General features: G+C 44.8%; 1 protein-coding gene across 3 annotated transcripts; it reads right to left on the reverse strand.

Annotated features, from left to right (window-relative positions):
* Positions 1-184: 184 nt before the first annotated feature.
* On the reverse strand, positions 185-17,534 carry GYG2 (glycogenin 2). 3 transcript variants are annotated; one of them, XM_082220130.1, is made up of 10 exons: positions 17,365-17,534; positions 16,062-16,186; positions 12,867-13,008; positions 9,774-9,948; positions 8,716-8,878; positions 7,805-7,931; positions 5,903-6,125; positions 5,327-5,455; positions 2,901-3,005; positions 185-2,025 (listed from the first exon to the last, which is right to left on the reverse strand). In XM_082220130.1, the coding sequence occupies exons 2-10, from the start codon at positions 16,066-16,068 to the stop codon at positions 1,864-1,866; spliced, it is 1,233 nt and encodes a 410-aa protein (XP_082076256.1). In that variant the 5' UTR covers positions 16,069-16,186; positions 17,365-17,534; the 3' UTR covers positions 185-1,863. The 3 variants fall into 3 exon arrangements, with proteins under 3 accessions (XP_082076256.1, XP_082076257.1, XP_082076255.1); XM_082220131.1 differs by having other exon boundaries at positions 16,062-16,189; XM_082220129.1 differs by having other exon boundaries at positions 16,062-16,905.
* Positions 17,535-17,611: the final 77 nt, after the last annotated feature.

Here is a 17,611-nt window from a genome sequence, read left to right on the forward strand (position 1 = left end):
CCACATGACGAGGTCTGGCGGGCCGGATTCGGCCCGCGGGCCTTGTGTTTGACACCCGTGCTCTATAAGACTCATTTTTCCCCTCCTAAAAAGGGGGAATGTGTGTGTGTCTTATGGAGCGAATGCAGGCTGCGCAGCTATCCCAGAAGCCAGAACAGCAAGAGGGATTGCTGCTTTCACTGCGCAGCGATCCCTCTTGCTGTTCTGGCTTCTGAGATTCAGAATATTTTTTTCTTGTTTTCCTCCTCCAAAAACTAGGTGCGTCATGTGGTCTGGTGCGTCTTATAGAGCGAAAAATACGGTATAAAGCAGTACAAAAGTCCTATATTAGCACCATTGTAGAAGGTGTTTGATTCCACGTGTCAACCATCTAATAAACTATCCACCTCCTCACCTTGTAAGCTATGGTAAGCTCTGAAGAAAGATGTACTTCAATTGTTCTCAACAGGAAAAAAATTAAACAGAATTTTAGTTACCCAAGAACCAAAAACAGAAAAGAAACTTCTTTCCCCAAAACACACACATCCTGGTAATTCCTAAAAACAGAAAACTATGGCCATGGTCCATGAAATCATGGAATATACTAAAGATTCCTATAGGCTCGATGTAGCTCTATTCCCCCCCCCCACACACACACACACAAGTTTGCACATATGGGCACTAAGCTAGGCCTTAGGAGGAGACCAGCACTTCCAGTTCCACCCTAGCATCTTGAGGTAATTTATGCTTCAGAGTATGCCCAACTTACAACAAGCAGGATTGGGTGGGGATACAGAAAGTATACAGAGACCACCTTAGCCATCTACTGTACTGCTTGAGAGCACACCACAGGTAAATCAGGAGTGGGGAACCAGTGGCTCTCCAGAAGTTGCTATACTACAATGCCCATCATTCCTGGTCATCTGGGGCTGATGGGATTTTGAGTCCAACAATGTCTGGAGGGCCACTGGTTCCTCAGCCCTGAGGGCAGAGGGAAGGGAGAAAGACAAGTTTACTGAACACACAGGAATCCTCTATGGATGGGTGTTAAAACACAGAGTCTGCTGTGTGTACATCAGTCCTGCCTTAGAAGTCTTTGGACTTTTTATTTCCAATATTTGTACCTGCCAAACCGAAGAATCAAATAGGATGCCATATTTGGTTCATTAGTATAAAGCCATTTTTCATGCTCTCAGATGAAGGTGAGAATATTTCATGAGGCACTATAGATCAGTAATAAAAACAGGGGTTTGTTTTTAGCAGAGTGTACAGCACCCATCTGCATGAGAGAAAGAGAAAGGGGGGAGGGAGAGAGAGGGAGGGAGGGAGAGAGAGAATGATCTAATGGATTCCAAAGTCTTTATCATGCTTATCTATAGAAGTTGGTCCAAAACAAAAGTAAATAAATCCAAAAGAAAACAACATTGGTCCGACAAAACACAATGAGCTGCAAAAATGAATGAAGATTAAATAGCTGCAGTACCAGTAGACTGTGCAACTAGGCACTGTGGATTGTCCCACCAAAAACCACACAAGAAATGCAGACGGAAGGTCCCCTGGCATTTTCAGTTAAGCATTTCTCAAGTAGCTTTACTATACAAGCCTAGAGGATGCTGCCAGGCAGAATAATCAGTATTGGCTAAGCTGACCCAGTGTTCTGACTCATGTAAGGCAGTTTTAGAAGCCCATTGTGTTTCATTCTCTGGAAGCAATGCATACTGTCACAATGTATACACAGGTGCATTTAGCAAGCACAACCATTTTCACGGTGCTATTTTTGTTTGCATTCCCCCCTGCAAAACAGAAAGGGCCCTGCCCTGGAGATTCCACAGATGTTGTAAATTTAAACAGCAGTCGGCCCCTGTAAGCGTATACGGGCAAGATCTATAATAAAAAGGAATCTAACTTCTTTTTAATGTTTTCAAAAGCATCTTTCCCCAGATAGTCAATGTGGCCTTCCTCCCATTTTCTTCGTTCATCTTCTGCACTTAGCACCTCTGGATTTGGCTGAATACATAGCTCTGAAACAGAGCTGGTAACGTCGTCCTGCGAAAAGGGAGATCAAGAAATGCCATTTGTACCATTTTCAGGCAAAACATAAAAGCCTGAAAGCTAGTTTCAAGATTCTGATAATAGTGCAAACAGTTGACTTTTCAGTGCCCAGGGCAACTAGAAGATGAGCTATATATTAATACAGAGAATAGAGTAGCTCAGGTTACTTGAGGGACATTATTACAGTGCTGTATGGGAATAGAGATGTGCACAGATTGTTTGGTCTGAGTAGCAAAACTGAAGAATTTCCCCACACTAGGATTCTAACAATGTGAGGGAGTGGAGGGGGGGTGCTCCCTAGTCCCCCACCCTCTCAAGGAGACTCCCTGTGCTATTTAGAACTTGGATCTTCTAGGGCTTGTATATGAGTAGAAATTGCACAGCGGAGAATGCTCAATGTTGCACAAGTTCAGTCCTCAAGGTATGGAAGGGATGAGTGCAAAGAGTGAAACAGAATGTGCAGAGCCAGGCAGCAGCTCCCTGACCTCCCTCCTCACATAATTGGAATCACCCAAAGGAGCAGAGCATCTGAACAGAGCTAGTGTCTCATAGCAAATGTAAGCAAGCCATAATTTTGGCTCCCGTCCTCCAAATACTCTGCTGTCATTCCCACCATACTGGACGTGTTTCCCATTCAGACATTTTCAGGTTCTTGGCTATTCCCTTGCTCCCAAGGCTCAGAATGCCTTCAAGTGCTTCGTCCATTTCCCCTCCCCATTTCTTCTTTCAAAAACAAAACAAAATTAGCAGATCATGTCGCTGTTTGTCTGTACAGATTATCTTATGAAGATGCCCATTCTAAAATCACTGCTCTCAGATCAGAATGCAGAAATAAACGTTGCCCCCAAAAGGCATATACTCATATTTACCATTTTCACAGTTTCCTGAGGAGTTGGGTTAAAAGTGGGCTCTGGTGAAGATTCACTTGGCTCAGCAATGTGGACCTCAAGACTGCCCTCAGCTTTCTGTACAGACTGATAAAAATAAAGTGCCTGTTTTACTGCTCATTCAGAAAATAAGAGATCAGTTTTTATCAGAGCCATTACGGAGCCTGGCCCATACATCATCACTTGATCAATCATTTCTTTTGAAGTAGAAGTAACTTACAGGTTCAAAATAAGCTGCAAAAGAAAAACAGAATAAGAGCAACTAGCCTCTTCTGTTGTGATTCAGCTATTCAGAATATCAGTACGGTATGCCACAACCCACAGAGATGTGTAGTGACCACTAACGTGTAGTGACCACTAACTAACATCCACTCTACCCTACTTATATACAATGAATGGGTGGTATCTCACTAACTCTAGGGTTGCCATATTTCAAAAAGTGAACATCTGGACACAAAAGTTGTTGAGCTTGCCATACGGCCAGATTTTCCCAGACAGTAAAGCAATTCCTGCCCAGAAACCGGGCAATGGACTGAGAAATTCCAGACGTATGGCAACCCTAACTAACACAGCAATTTAAATTATAGGAAGCCAATATACACAGGGGTAAATTATGCTGGTGTAACTTACCCCTATTCCAAACTCCATTCAAAAGTGGGGTCACTGCTGGTTGAGCCAGCCCAAGCCTGGCAGAGGGAAAGCAAGCCTTTAAAAAAGAAGTTGATTTACATGACCCTTTTCACCAGCATAACTTCCTTTCAGTTGCTAGATCACATGACCAAGCTGAACTGAGTTTGGAACAGGGATAAGTCTCCACCTGCCCTGTCCTCTGCTCTCCCATCCATAACATCCCTTTGCTGAGCTGGCTGAGCTGGAGTAGAAGACTTAAAATGGGGCATCTCCAGGCTGAGCCAAGACTTTAGCCAGATCAGCCAGAAATACATCTACTCCAAACTCAGTTTGTCCTGGTAGACCTTGGGTTTGTATTGCTCCCTGGCAAAGCAATCTGAAATATAGGAAACCAACTGAAGTTATGCCAAGGTAAACACTCCCATTCCAAACTCCCTTCAGCGGCAGGGCTGGCCTGAGCCTGGCAGAGGGAAAACAAGCCTTTAAAATAGAGTTGATAAGTCATGTGACTGAGCTGAATGAAGTTTGGGGTGGGGTATTTCTCCCCTTGCCCATCCTACCACACCACTTTGGGGGGACTTAGTTTGGTCTTGGCTTACACTTCTTTGGCTGAGCCCTGGCTGAGGCAGGATGCAGGATTTCAACTGGTACAGCCTGGCTGAGCCAGAGATCCACTTGTTCCAATCCCTCATTGAGGACGTTCTTGGGTTTGGATTGCTTAAGATTCCAGCCAGAGTCACCTTAAAAAATCCTCATTTTTAAATGGGGTTCCTCAAACATTTTAAAACAGAAAATAACATTATAGTAACTTATTTACAATTGAAATTCTAATTTCATTGCTTTTCCAATGGAATCCCCCCCCTCAGATTTTAAGCACACTCACGTCATATATAGTTGGGAGATAAGCTGGCACAATACTTTAAATCAATTTTAAATACTTGGAAGCATCATGAAATTTTTAGAATTAGAATTCAATCAGAAGCCGTGTAAGCCGCGACGGATGTTTTGCATGTTCCAGTTTGCAAACTTTTTGGGAAGCAAAACATCCGTCGCGGCTTACACGGCTTCTGATTGAGTGCAGGAAGCTCCTGCGGCCAATTGGAAGCCGCACCTTGGTTTTCAGATGTTTTCAGAAGTCGAACGGACTTCCAGAACGGATGTCGTTCGAGAACCAAGATAGGACTGCAGTTCCACTGACTGCAACATAGCATGTTGTCAAGTAAAAGCATTAAGGATCAAACTGAATATAGTTTAATAAGCCCCATCTCTGCTCTGGAGAGAAGACACTGTTCCCAAAAGTAGTCAGAAATGGAGTGCCTCACTCTGAGGCTGCGATCCTACTGGGAAGAAAACCCCAAGTGAACTCAATGAGGTATAAGCATGCTGTTAGTATCACCAGGCTTCTATGTCTTTTCCTAAATCCTTTAAGGAGATCCCTCCCCACTCAGATATGTGCATCTACAAGGCTCAAACAAGAAGCAGAAAACTGATGAGAGGAAACTAGAATCATACAAATGCTGCTGCTCTCTGTCTGATCCAAAGCCACTCATTTTAAAACAGAAAATAACATTATAGTAACTTATTTACAATTGAAATTCTAATTTCATTGCTTTTCCAATGGAATCCCCCCCCCTCAGATTTTAAGCACACTCACGTCATATATAGTTGGGAGATAAGCTGGCACAATACTTTAAAGCAATTTTAAATACTTGGAAGCATCATGAAATTTTTAGAATTAAGTTTACTGTAACTAATTAGCAGAAATAAAAAGTACTTACCTTTTTGGCAAATAACTCATCAGGTGAGCTTACAACTGTTTCAGATACATGTTCCTCATTTGCTGGCAAAGAACTGCTAATGGCAGGATTTCCTCTTTCCAATTTACTTTCATCTCCACTCAAGTTTGGCTAATAACAACAAAAATTAATGTAATTTTGGAAGTTTTTCATCCATGAAAGTTCCTATGTTTGTACTCCACACATTTTAAATATTCTGTCTCCTTTTCCGCTACATTTCACTTTTTATTTATTTTGACAGTTGTCATTCTATTATCACTGCTAACAACTATATTATATGCAGATCGCTGTTCTAATGTAGCTCAAATTCTCCTTTAAAATGTGAATAGTTTTGCCAGGCAGGGAATGGCAATGCACATTCAAACACATATCCCAAGAAGTGCTTTAGGTGTGCCTCAGGGATGCATGGTGGTGCGGGAGGCGATGTTTGCCTATATTCCTCCCCTTTTTCTTTGAACATACCCCTGTGGTATATAACAAAAGTTATTGCGGGTTCAAAAGCCATTTTTCACAAAGCAAGGAAACCGAACCAAAAAGCTTCCCTTCCAAAAATTTTACCTCTTCTCTCTGGATTTGTGGCTCAGAAGACTCCTGTGTTTTTTCCAGTAATGGCAGTACATCAGAACTGTATGTTGTCCACCAGAGTTGAAGGAAACAGAGCTGACTGTTAGATAATGAGGATGAACCATCTTCTATCACTGTTCCTGTTTGAGGATTGTATTTATAGTTCCATGGCTTTGATGGTCCCAAGAAGTGGACTACCTTTGCATCTTTGCCAAAACTACAAAAAGGACACATGTAATCTTAAACATGAGTTTATATTAAGCCCCATTTTTAAAAAAGCAGATGCAAGATGGTTCATCTCTGCCAAGGCATTGCAGAACTATTTATTTATTTATTCATTCATTCATTCATGGGTATGTAGTTTTTTTATTAAAAAAAAATCCAGCGACTCACAGCAATTAAAATTCAATACACAGTACCACTGCAGGAGCGAAACATAAGTGAAAATAAAACAGGCCCTGGCTTACAAACAAACAAATACATAAGTGTAGAGGAGGGAAATCAGCTTGATAATTCTAGTACTAAGATGTGAGTTGATAACAGGCATTTGCATCTAGCTGGGGCCAGAATGATCTTCCTTTGCTAGTGTTCTTGCTGAGATGGAGGTGGTGCAAGCACTCATCAGGCCTTGTTCGTCTGCTTGGTGGGAAAGGCCTCTATTGTCACACCAGCAGCAGTGCTCTTGTTGGGTGGAAGACTGAAAGAAGCTCATTGTAGCAATCTGTCATTGAACCAATGGCTGAAGTCACCCTTGCCAGAAAGTGGCCTCTTGGGAAGGAGATGTGCAGCCTTCCAGTGGCTAGTGACAAGGGTCAGAGTGCCCTTCCCTTCATCTCTGCCAATGGACAGCAGGAATAATGTCCTTGCTGGTTGTGCGGAGGCAGGGGGAGAAAGTAAACTCCTTGCAAACTGCTCATTAGACAACAGGAGCATGAACTTGACAATGCACTTGGGAGGGCAAGGAAGAACTAGAAGGTGTCACCATGTTCAACATGGGAGGGGGATTTTAAATTATGGCTGGAAGCCATGGCTGATGATGAAGGCAGGATGGACAGAATGCTGTTCAGCAAGATGCCATTGTTTTGTAGTGGCCCTGGAAACACATCAGTCTCACTCATCCTGTTCCATCACCTATGGCCTCTTCTAAGTGTAAAAGGCCTTCCATTCCATTACACATCAACAAGGAGGGATTCTTGCACATTTAAAGCGAAAGCATCCCATCAGTACCTGGTAGAGAATTTTGGTTTTCCAGTTGAGCATTGCATGGGCTGTCTCATTTGCTTTTCTATTGCTTATCAAGCAAATAGTTTTTGCTCTGGTGCATAATTAGGTGTTCATAGTTTTGCATGCTTGGGTGTGCCATTGCTTCTTCCAGATTACACAAACACGGCAGTCAAACTATTCCAACCTGATCACTGGTTTTGCATAAACATAATGGTCAGAAACAGCAAGCTGAATGTTTTTTGCCATATAAATAAATTCACCAGTTGATCACCATATTTAGGACCTACATATATATACTGATAGTAATGCTATGTATGACACAAGGTGATCAGTAACTTCAGAATAGCCAATTACGGATTTCCTAAATCAGGCTTGCTTTTGAAACTGTTTTGACACATTGCAAGGCGTTGGACCAGATGATCCTCAGGACCCTTTCCAATTCTACGATTCTACGAGAGGTTCAACACCTATATATGATCTTGGTTGTGAACAATCTTGTGTTGCATGTGTGTACATACATCCCATTATCAGCTATGACAAAGAGAAACCTGTAAGCATAAGTCTTTAGAAGAGATATTTTTGCCCATGCAAGGGTCTGCCACTGAGATTTCAGCCCTAGAGTAAGGTAGACATTCACCAATGTATTATAGAGAGGTATATTTCTGTACTTACTATTGAAAAGCAGGGGCATAGGTGTAGACAACACTGCTGCTTAGATTATAGAGAAATGGCAAGTGTTTGTTAATGTCTGTTGTTGCCCAGTTGTTGAAGAAACTGTTTAACAATCCCTGATCACCTCCTAAAGTATTGAAAAGAACATATAACATAAACCACCATTTAATCTTCAAACACAAACTTACTCATGCCAAACGGTACTGACAATTGGTTTTGACCACCTGCCCAAATTTTTATTCCGAAACTGATGTTTCTCGTTCCTTCTTCCCATTTTTACATGGCATGCTATATTTGGAAAAAAGACATCAGCAAGAGGAACTTGTGGGCTTCCAGCTGATGCCTGACTCCAACTTCCATTATTCCTGACAATTGACCATGCTTGCTGAGGATGATGGGAGTTGGAGTCCAGCAATATCTGGAGGACCACAAGTTCTCCATCCCTGTACATTCCTCTTTATGGAATACTAGAGCTATGAGATAACGAAAACCACAGCCAGCACTGAAAATGCCAACAGTTTATGGGGTGGATTTATTTAGCCAACTTCCCCACCCAGCAAATAGTAGCCGGTGAAGCCAAAGTGAGGAAAGGTACTTGAGACACCATGACACAATCTAATATGAACTGCTAGATGATACAGGAAATGGGGAAAGTTGTATATATGAAAGCCATTTACAGTAGCAATTGCTGTTTGACGTACTTTCCTCTCACTTTTCGGTAGCATCTACTTCTGAACTTTCATCCTAGCCTGCCATTTCAGAGATCAGTGGCCTTACTAAAGTGTCTGCATCCATGAAAACACATTGGCTGTAGTAAGGGTCCAGCTCCATCAAAAGTTCACATCGTCAAAGAACTTCACCAGCGTGGACCTCACTCAAGCAGAACCAGGAAGGGGAGCGGGTGAACTTACCATCAAAGCTGCCATGTTCATTTGCAAACTGCAGGAGGAGGTTGTAGGTTTTCAAAGAAGGTTTGAAAACAAACACACCACTGTTAAAGCAGTCTGGCCAGCCAGAATCTGGAGCTGCTGAGAGTTCTTCCCGGTCAAACAGCTCGTCAATATTGCACAGTACCTAGAAAAGATGTGGCATGTTGGAATCATAGCCAATCTCCCTATTATACAAATTTCAGGGGTTCAAAACTCTTTCTTGGCAGTTTTGTCTTTATCAACTGGCTATGTCATCTCCTACCATTCACCACTCCCCTTCAGCCCCGCAATCAGCATCAATATGAACACACCAGTGTGTTGCTTCTCACATTGGAAATGATGGGAGGCACTTTAAAACGTACTGCAGGACTGCTAAGCATTCATGGTTTCCCGTCTCAATAACAGAATAGAACATTCTACACCCTAAAGTGTGTAGATATAGTTATAGATATAGATAGCTGGAGTTTTATAACTGTACTGACATTCTGCACTGAACAACAAAGTACAGATATGCACCTACAGTGTACATATATTGTTCATATGTATGTGCTATGCACACATACCGTATTGGCCTGAATATAACCCACACTTTCCCCCCAATTTCCGACCGTGAAAAGTTAAAGTGTGACTTATATTCATGACCTTACTGTATGCAGCCAGGAGCGCAGGGCAAACAGTGCCAGGAGCGCGGCAAAGAGGCGCCCGCCCCATGCGTAGTCCCCCGTCCTCTCCCCCAAGGCTGGGAAGGGAGAAAGTGAGGAAGGGGAAAGGCTTCCCACACCCACCCAGTATGCAGCCAGGAGCAGTGAGGAATGGAGCAGCTTATATTCAGGTATCACCCCCCCCCCGCCGCCCATTTTAAAGGTGCTGCTTATATTCAGGCCAATATGGTATTTACAAACCTACACAGATGTCAAGGATTTCCCCCAACCCACATATAAACCTCTTCCATTGAAACCCCACAACAATCAGCAAAAAGGTCGCCAGTTACTGAAAGCAACATGGCAAAACTTTCTTTTTCTAACTGGTGCTTCCCTTACCAGTGTGTCTGCATCCATGAAGACACATTTGCTATACTGAGTAAGAGTCCAGCAATGAAGTTTGGTAAAGGTTACACCCAGTTCCAGTCTCTCCAGCAAAGCCAAGTGCATAGAGTCATTGCTGTCAATTTCATTCACATCCACCACTGTGTCAAATACGGTGTTGAGGGCAGCCCTGACAAAACAAGTAAAATACAAGATTGGGAGCCTTGAGACATCTGCTTTTGCAAGAAATGCAGTGCAGGGTTTCTGACATTAAACTGAACTGAGAACAGCAGCTGGATTTTTAAAAACAAATACAGGCATCTCCACACTTACACGTGTTTGCTTTAAACTGCCAAAAGGTGCCGAAAGGGCAAAAACAGCCACAAAGAGTAGGAAAACTGCAATCCCATGAGCCTTTGCACTGACCTGGTGGAGAGTTGAAGTTTGAGAAAGGAGGTACCTCTAAATCACAGCCAAGCACTTCAGGGTACCGGTCTACCCCCCCCCCCTTGTTGTCATTTCCACATCGTCCTCCAGAGATTAGGAAGACTGAGAGGCACCATTTATGCCAGTCTGGTAAGTGCAGCTGGTTTTTAAAGGGTTTTCAAGAATTTCCAGGGGTTTAGAAGATGTTTACAGGCTTTCTAAATGGTGCCCCCCACTATACGTGATTTCATGTATATATGCAATACCTGGGAATGTAACCCCCACATGAGTGGGGCGATGCCTGTAGTATCTACTAGATGCAAGATAAACAAGCAAACAAAGTCACATTAGAAATATAAGAAAACCAAAAGCCAGTATCCACTACCTATGAACTATAAGAAGCAGTTGCTGTTAACTAAGGAGCAGGAACAAAATGTAAGGGAAACAAGTTAAAGACGCCACACAAGAACCAAAGATTACAGGTCAAAACCAATCTGACTATTTAAAATGTCAACTAATAATCAAAGTTGGTCATAAATAATCATAAGACTTAGAAGAACGATTCAATATCCATTTTGGTTCAAGCGACTGCCAAATGATGAGGAATACAGCCGTACCTTGGTTTTTGAACAGCTTAGTTCACGAACAATTTGGAACTCGAACGCCATAAAACTGGAAGTAGGTGTTCCGGTTTGCGAACTTTGCCTTGGAAGCCAAACGTCTGGCGTGGCTTCCACAGCTTCCAATTGGCTGCAGGATGCTCCTGCAGCCAATTGGAAGCCGCACCTTGGTCTTTGAACATTGCAGAAGTCAAACGGACTTCCGGACCGCATTGTGTTAAAAAACCAAGGTACAACTGTAACTGGGTAATGATCAATATGTAATGGAGGAACTGACTGTGTTTCCAACAGCAGGAAGCCAGATGCGTAGACCTGGAAGCTCAAAGCAGAGCATGAATGTTCTCTCCTGCTGCTTGTCTCCAGCATCTAGTAGTCTGATACAAGGACGGCTTCTGACTATCAAGTTCCACTGAGCTGTCATTTCCTCTGTTTTTATGTTCAGGCATGAGTGCTGACTTTTACATAGCCAAAACGACACCATCCCTGAGCAAGGGGAGGGGGTATCAGCAGGTTCAGGAAAACCCACAACATCTGCAGAAAATATTAAGATAGAGAAAATGATCCTATCAAGGAGGGTTTCTAGTACAGCCCATTTGAAGACTAAATATTCTCAGTGGCCACAGAAAGGTAGCAGAGCAAGTGGAAGGAAGGCATGGCTAACACTTGGAACAGTAAACATTTTGTTGCAGGTACTATTGGTACATCTGGCAGGAGCGAATTCCATAATTTATAGCCAAGTGCTAGACATGTCTACTCAGAAGCAAGCCCCATGGAATTCAATGGGACTTTGTCCCAGGTAAGTGTGTATGCCTTTATTGCCCACTGGGCAAAAAAATACTTTCGTCTTATCTAGTCTAAACCTACTGCCAATCGGTTTCTTTGAATAAGCCTCAGTTCTTTGTTTCTGATAGGAAGCAAAACTTCTATCTGTAGTTCTTCTAAGAGACCTTAAAATGAGCTTCTCGAGAAGCTGCTGAATTGCAACTCATTACCAAACTTAAAACCATGGAGAGACCTGGTTTGAACAAAGACATTGGATTCTTATCCCATTATACATGACTAAGCCATTTCTCACCTTTTCACCCCTTGCCTTTTCCTATAAGACCTATTACAGTCGTTAAGAGTCGTCAACAGGCTCATCTCAGCTATCTGCCAATCTCCCATTCCCACCACCCTTCTGAGTAATACCCCTCCCCACCTTCTCACTATATAGAAGGATCTGGCAACTTCTGTTTCAGTGTATCTGAAGAAGTGTGCATGCACACGAAAGCTCATACCTAGGACTAACTTAGTTGGTCTTTAAGGTGCTACTGGTAGGAATTTTTTTATTTTGACTATGGCAGACCAACACGGCTACCTATCTGTAACTGTAATAAATATGTTTGTGTTTCCCTACAAAATTTGTCAATAGATGGTGCTTCCGGTAAGTGAATGAAATGGGGGCTGGGGAGAAACACCACAAAAAAACCTGTTACAAATATTTGGAGAGAATATTGCCCTCTTTGGATGTTCTGTCTGAACATGGAAAGGAAGAAGGGAAAATGCATAGGGTAAGCCCCACCCTCTTGGTGATGCTATGTGCACCAGGCACACTTCCTGGCCAATGTATGACCTGTGTTTTTCTGAAAGGAGCTCTCCTACTCATACACACAGTTCCCAGGAAGGAATGGAAACCCTGATTGACTGCTTACACCATCCCACACTCTAACTGAATGTTGAAATGTTATCCATATCTGTGTGTAAATTGGAGTTTGGACTTTTTATGGCTGAAAACCCATAATGCAGTTCTTTTCTTCATGCAGTCACCCAAGTAGATCAGTCTCTGCTTACAGTTCTGTGCACAAAGTGATCCAAATATAGGGCCACAAGAGGAAATTTGCTTTCTAAACAAAACAAAACCTGTTTGCTCACACTTCTGGCCACACATGATTTCATTGGGAATTAAGCAACTCATTCAACACACTGCCTGCTTATTGTTATTTTGTAATCAGGGTTATGGAACAGAATTTGCATTTACATTTTGAAGATATTCAATTAATTGAATCTGAGAGCGTGTCCTCACCTCATTGCACTGGAGACTTGAGATGTAATTAGCACTGCCAGCCTTCGAGATGTTTTATGGTTCCTCAAGGACTGTCCGAGAACCAGAGCTCCGTGGCAATAAACATCATTGGTAGCAAGGGTCACAAAGGCCTGGTCTGTCACTGTAAACAAGCATTTCAGAGTGGTCCATTATGACAGCAGCCGAGAATTAGCTGGGGACCTTCTTGCCTCATCCTACCAAGCTGCAATTTCTGTAAACGTGTGTGGACTCTACAATTAGCTCTTTTGCTTACATAAACCTTTGAGAGAAACAAGTAAATAATTGCATAAGCTAGCAAGGTTTTGCTTCCTATTAGCAGATTGTATGACATGTCCCAGATTTTGTTTTGCCATAGTGAAAGAGACAATATAGAATTAAGCATAACACATGATGCACTTGTACATAGATTCATGCACACAGAGGCCCACCCATGCAATCTTGGTGCAACTGAAAAAGATGCAAACATATAGGGTGAGCCAGCCTATGAGTGCAAGTGATGGCATGCGAGCTTTGCAGTGGCGTAGCGTGGGGGGTGCCAGGGGTGCCGGCCGCACCGGGCGCAACATCTGGGGGGGCGCGCTCGCTGCCTCCGGAGTCGCCGAAGAGCCTCGGGCGCAGGCTGTAGCGGAGCCGCATGTCTCGCGGAACCGCCGAGCTGTGCGCGCGCCCGGGCTGAAGGCGCCCGGCAGGCAGCGGCTCTCCACGCTCGCCGCGGAGGACGCGCCAGGCAGCCCCTCCTCACAGCCCCGCCTCCGCCGGTGCTGCTGCAGCTGCTGGGCCGTTGCATTTTCCTCGCCTCTCTGCCCCCCTCCTCCTCCGGGCAAGCGGCGTCATTTGGGCGGCAGCGCCAGCGGCAACTTGCAGGTTAGGGGTTAGGGGGGGCGCAAGTTACTTGTCTTGTCCCGGGTTAGGGGGCGCAAATTACTTGCGTTGCCCCGGGTGCTGACAACTCACGCTACGCCGCTGGAGCTTTGTATCGCACACTGTTGGGAGAGACAGGTGCCTTAATACATTTAGGACACTGACATCAGTCTATGTACACAGCAGCCCTTTGTTTGTGGCCACGTGACATCTATTTATGATTTTGCCTTTATGCACCCAATGGGCATTGGGCTATTTCTGTGGACTTCAAGTACTCTGCCTTCAAATAATTATTTGCACACCCACTCAACTGTTATGGAATGCCAGTGAATTGCAAAAGTTTTCTGGGACATGGGGTGTAGCATACACACAGAGTTTATGTGATGTACCAGTTTAGCTTGTCAGGCCTCATGGAGGTCCGGCTAAGCAGGTACCACATCCCATCCATACAAATTACTGCCAGTGCAGTCAGGCCTAGGCCCAAGCTATAGAAAGAGGAGACATTCTCCAAATTGCAACCCTCTCGTGATACTGTACAACCCTGTTGTACAGAAAGCAAGTGACGTGAAGAGTCTAAGTATCATTGACTCTGTTTTGCATAATACAAATTCCTCCTTGGAAATGAGCGGGTGCTAAACCTTAAAATTAGGAACCAAAACGAAACCTATAATTTCCCTGCACATTTGCAAGGAATCTTCAACTACTGCAACTGGATGTTTATTTTTGAAAGCAGATGTGTTGCTCATCAAACAACACTTAGCATGTAAAGAAGGGAAATTACTTCATTACAGACTATTTCTGATTTTGCTTTTGCCAGGCTATGCTCGTGCGAACGGAATAAAACTTCAGGCACAATAGAGAAACATACAAGAATTAAATAGGGTTGTTTATATTTACTTACGGGAAACAGGTGAACTAATAAAAACGATACAGTTTTCAGTGCTTTTTAAATAAAAGGGGGGGCTTCATCAAAAGAAGGGAGATTCCAACAAAACACCAGGAAGACCTTTCTGGCAGTAAGAGCTGTTCCACAGCAGAACAGAATATGTTAGAAGGTTGTGGATTCTCCATTGGAGGTTTTTAAGCACATGTGATCAAGTTGAGATTCCTGCATTGCAGGGGGTTGGACTAGATGACCCTTGGGGTCCCTTCCAACTCTCTGATTCTATGAATACAGTGCAGTAGTTATCTGCTAGAGAAAGGGTCATAGTCTAGTGGTAGGGGTTTGCATGCAGAAGGTCCCAGGTTCAATCTCTGGCTTCTCTAGATAGGACTGGGAATGTCCCCCGTCAAACCCTGCAGTCGCTGCCAGTCCGTGCAGACAATACAGTGCCATATGGACCAATGGCCATGTTCTACATAATCTTACACAAGCGTATGTTCTGCATAATCTTACGCATACTTATTCAGAAGTAAGCCCCACTGAAATAAAAGGTAAAGGGACCCCTGACCATTAGGTCCAGTCGTGACCGACTCTGGGGTTGCGGTGTTCATCTCGCTTTATTGGCCAAGGGAGCCGGTATACAGCTTCCGGGTCATGTGGCCAGCATGACTAAGCCACTTCTGGCAAACCAGAGCAGCGAAAGGAAACGCCGTTTACCTTCCCGCCGGAGTGGTACCTATTTATCTACTTGCACTGTGAGGTGCTTTCAAACTCCTAGGTTGGCAGGAGCTAGGACCGAGCAACGGGAGCTCACCCCGTCGCGGGGATTCGAACCGCTGACCTTCTGATCGGCAAGCGCCACCCGCGTCCCTCTCCCACTGAAGTAAATGTATACAATTCTTTAAAAAACTATTTCATGTACATGTATAAAGAAAGAGTCGTTCTACATGGCTGAGATCAGAAAAGAGAAATGAAAGAATGTACAGTGGTACCTCGGGTTAAGAACTTAATTTGTTCTGGAGATCTGTTCTTAATCTCAAACTGTTCTTAACCTGAAGCACCACTTTAGCTAATGGGGCCTTCCACTGCCACTGTGCCGCCACCACACAATTTCTGTTCTCATCATGAAGCAAAATTCTTAACCCAAGGTAATATTTCTGGGTTAGCGGAGTCTGTAACCTGAAGCGTCTGTAACCTGAAGTGTCTGTAACCCGAGGTACCACTGTACTAAGGCTGTATTTCTGCCATGTGTACTAGGTAACAAAAGTAAGCATGCAGTAGGATTCAACCTCTTCCTTCTCACTCTCTTCTTGATGAACTGTGCCCAGTATAATGTATTCAGAATGAAAACTGCTTGGAGAAAATGCATATCTTGTAGTTCCCAAAGGAGGAAACAAAGAACAGAGGGGAGAGGGGAGAAATCCACTTACCAGGCATCCTTTAAAGCCAACAGGGTAAGCTGCTAAGTAAATCCAATACTGATGGGAGAGAGAAGGGTTCCCAGCAGGCCTGTCTCACTCAACAAATCACCAGATAAGATTAGCCTCTTTCTTTCCTGCTGATGAGAGCAAGTGAATTAAAACATTCATTCACACATCCCCCAGATTGTATGTGGCCCCAGATTGCTGTGGGGCTTCGGGGACAAATTCAACCTCACTTTGAGAGAGAGAAGGAAAGATGTCAGAGGGATAGGGAAAAGAAGGAACTTGATCCTTCCTACTGTTCAGGACCCACCAAACTTTCCTTTGGGTGGTCGATCAAAAAACGAAACTCAATACAAATCTTTTAAAGGCTGTGCAGAAGCACACCTGAGCACGTCTCCTTCCATTCCCTTTTACCAGCAAAAGGAGGCCCATTTTCACGTTCCTTCCTTCACATTCCCCAGCAAAATATCGACTCTCTGATATCTGACCGTGCATTTGCAGTTGAGAGGGAGAAAAGCAGAAGGTGACCATTAACAAGGCTAAAACGAAGAATGAGTCTCGCATCAGCCTAACAGGCCGGTGGTTTTTGGCGATCGTTTTTGTTTTCTCCAGCTAGCCCCCACTTCTTCCAACAGCACGATGCTAAAGGGACGTTCACTCCGGAGCAAGCCCGTCAAAGTTCAGCGGCATGTAACTCCGCGTGATCAGGGCTGCAACCACAGGGCCCGGTCCTCTGCACGCCTGCTTGCATGCGAGCTCAGGAGGACTTGCATCTGAGTAGGTGCACACAGGCTAATGCCTCGGCGATCCGCTAGTCCTCAAGGTTGCCCCAAGGCTCGTGGCGGGTTTGCTATAACGGATCAAGGCAATAACAACCCTCACCCATGCGTTGGCAACCACCCCGTGCTGCCCCCTCCATCCGCCCACGGGGTGAGGGGCATGGGCGTTGCCAAGGGGAACAGGAGGGGGCAGCTGCCCCCCAATCAATGAAAATACTTAACTAAATGAGGTTCTGCCCCCGCAAAAAAGTCTGCCCCCCTAACATAAATCCTGGCTACGCCCATGGTGAAGGGAAAGGGTGCTATTAGCAGGACATAGTCCAACCTTGGACCAGCCACTGCCTCTCAGCCGATCCTACCTCGCAGGGTTGTGGTGCAGGACACGTGCGCCATCTAGAGGGTGGGCTTTAAATGCAATAGCCCCTTCCTGCCTCCATCATGGGAGAAATCTTGGCTCCCCCTCCCCTCCCCTCCCCTCCAGTGCAAGGACAAGGCTGCTGGGCGCCCCTCGGACCTCATTCCCCGCTTACCCTGCCGGCTCCATCCCTGCTACCACTCCACACCATGCGCGTCCCCTCCTCTGCCAGCGGCGCTGCCCTCTGCAAGTCCTCCAGGCGCCCTTGGGGGGTTTCCGCGGGCAGCTCGGCCGATGCGGCGCTGCTCTCTGCCCAGTCGCCGCCGCGGCCAGCCGACGGGGCGAAAGGCAACCTGTGACGCGCCCCCGTCCCAGGCAGCGGGGGCGGGGCCTCGCGCTCATTGGCCGCCGCCGCGGCCCCG

The sequence above is a fragment of the Podarcis vaucheri genome, assembly GCF_965113315.1.
Source record: "Podarcis vaucheri genome assembly, chromosome: 4".
Lineage (NCBI taxonomy): Eukaryota > Metazoa > Chordata > Lepidosauria > Squamata > Lacertidae > Podarcis > Podarcis vaucheri.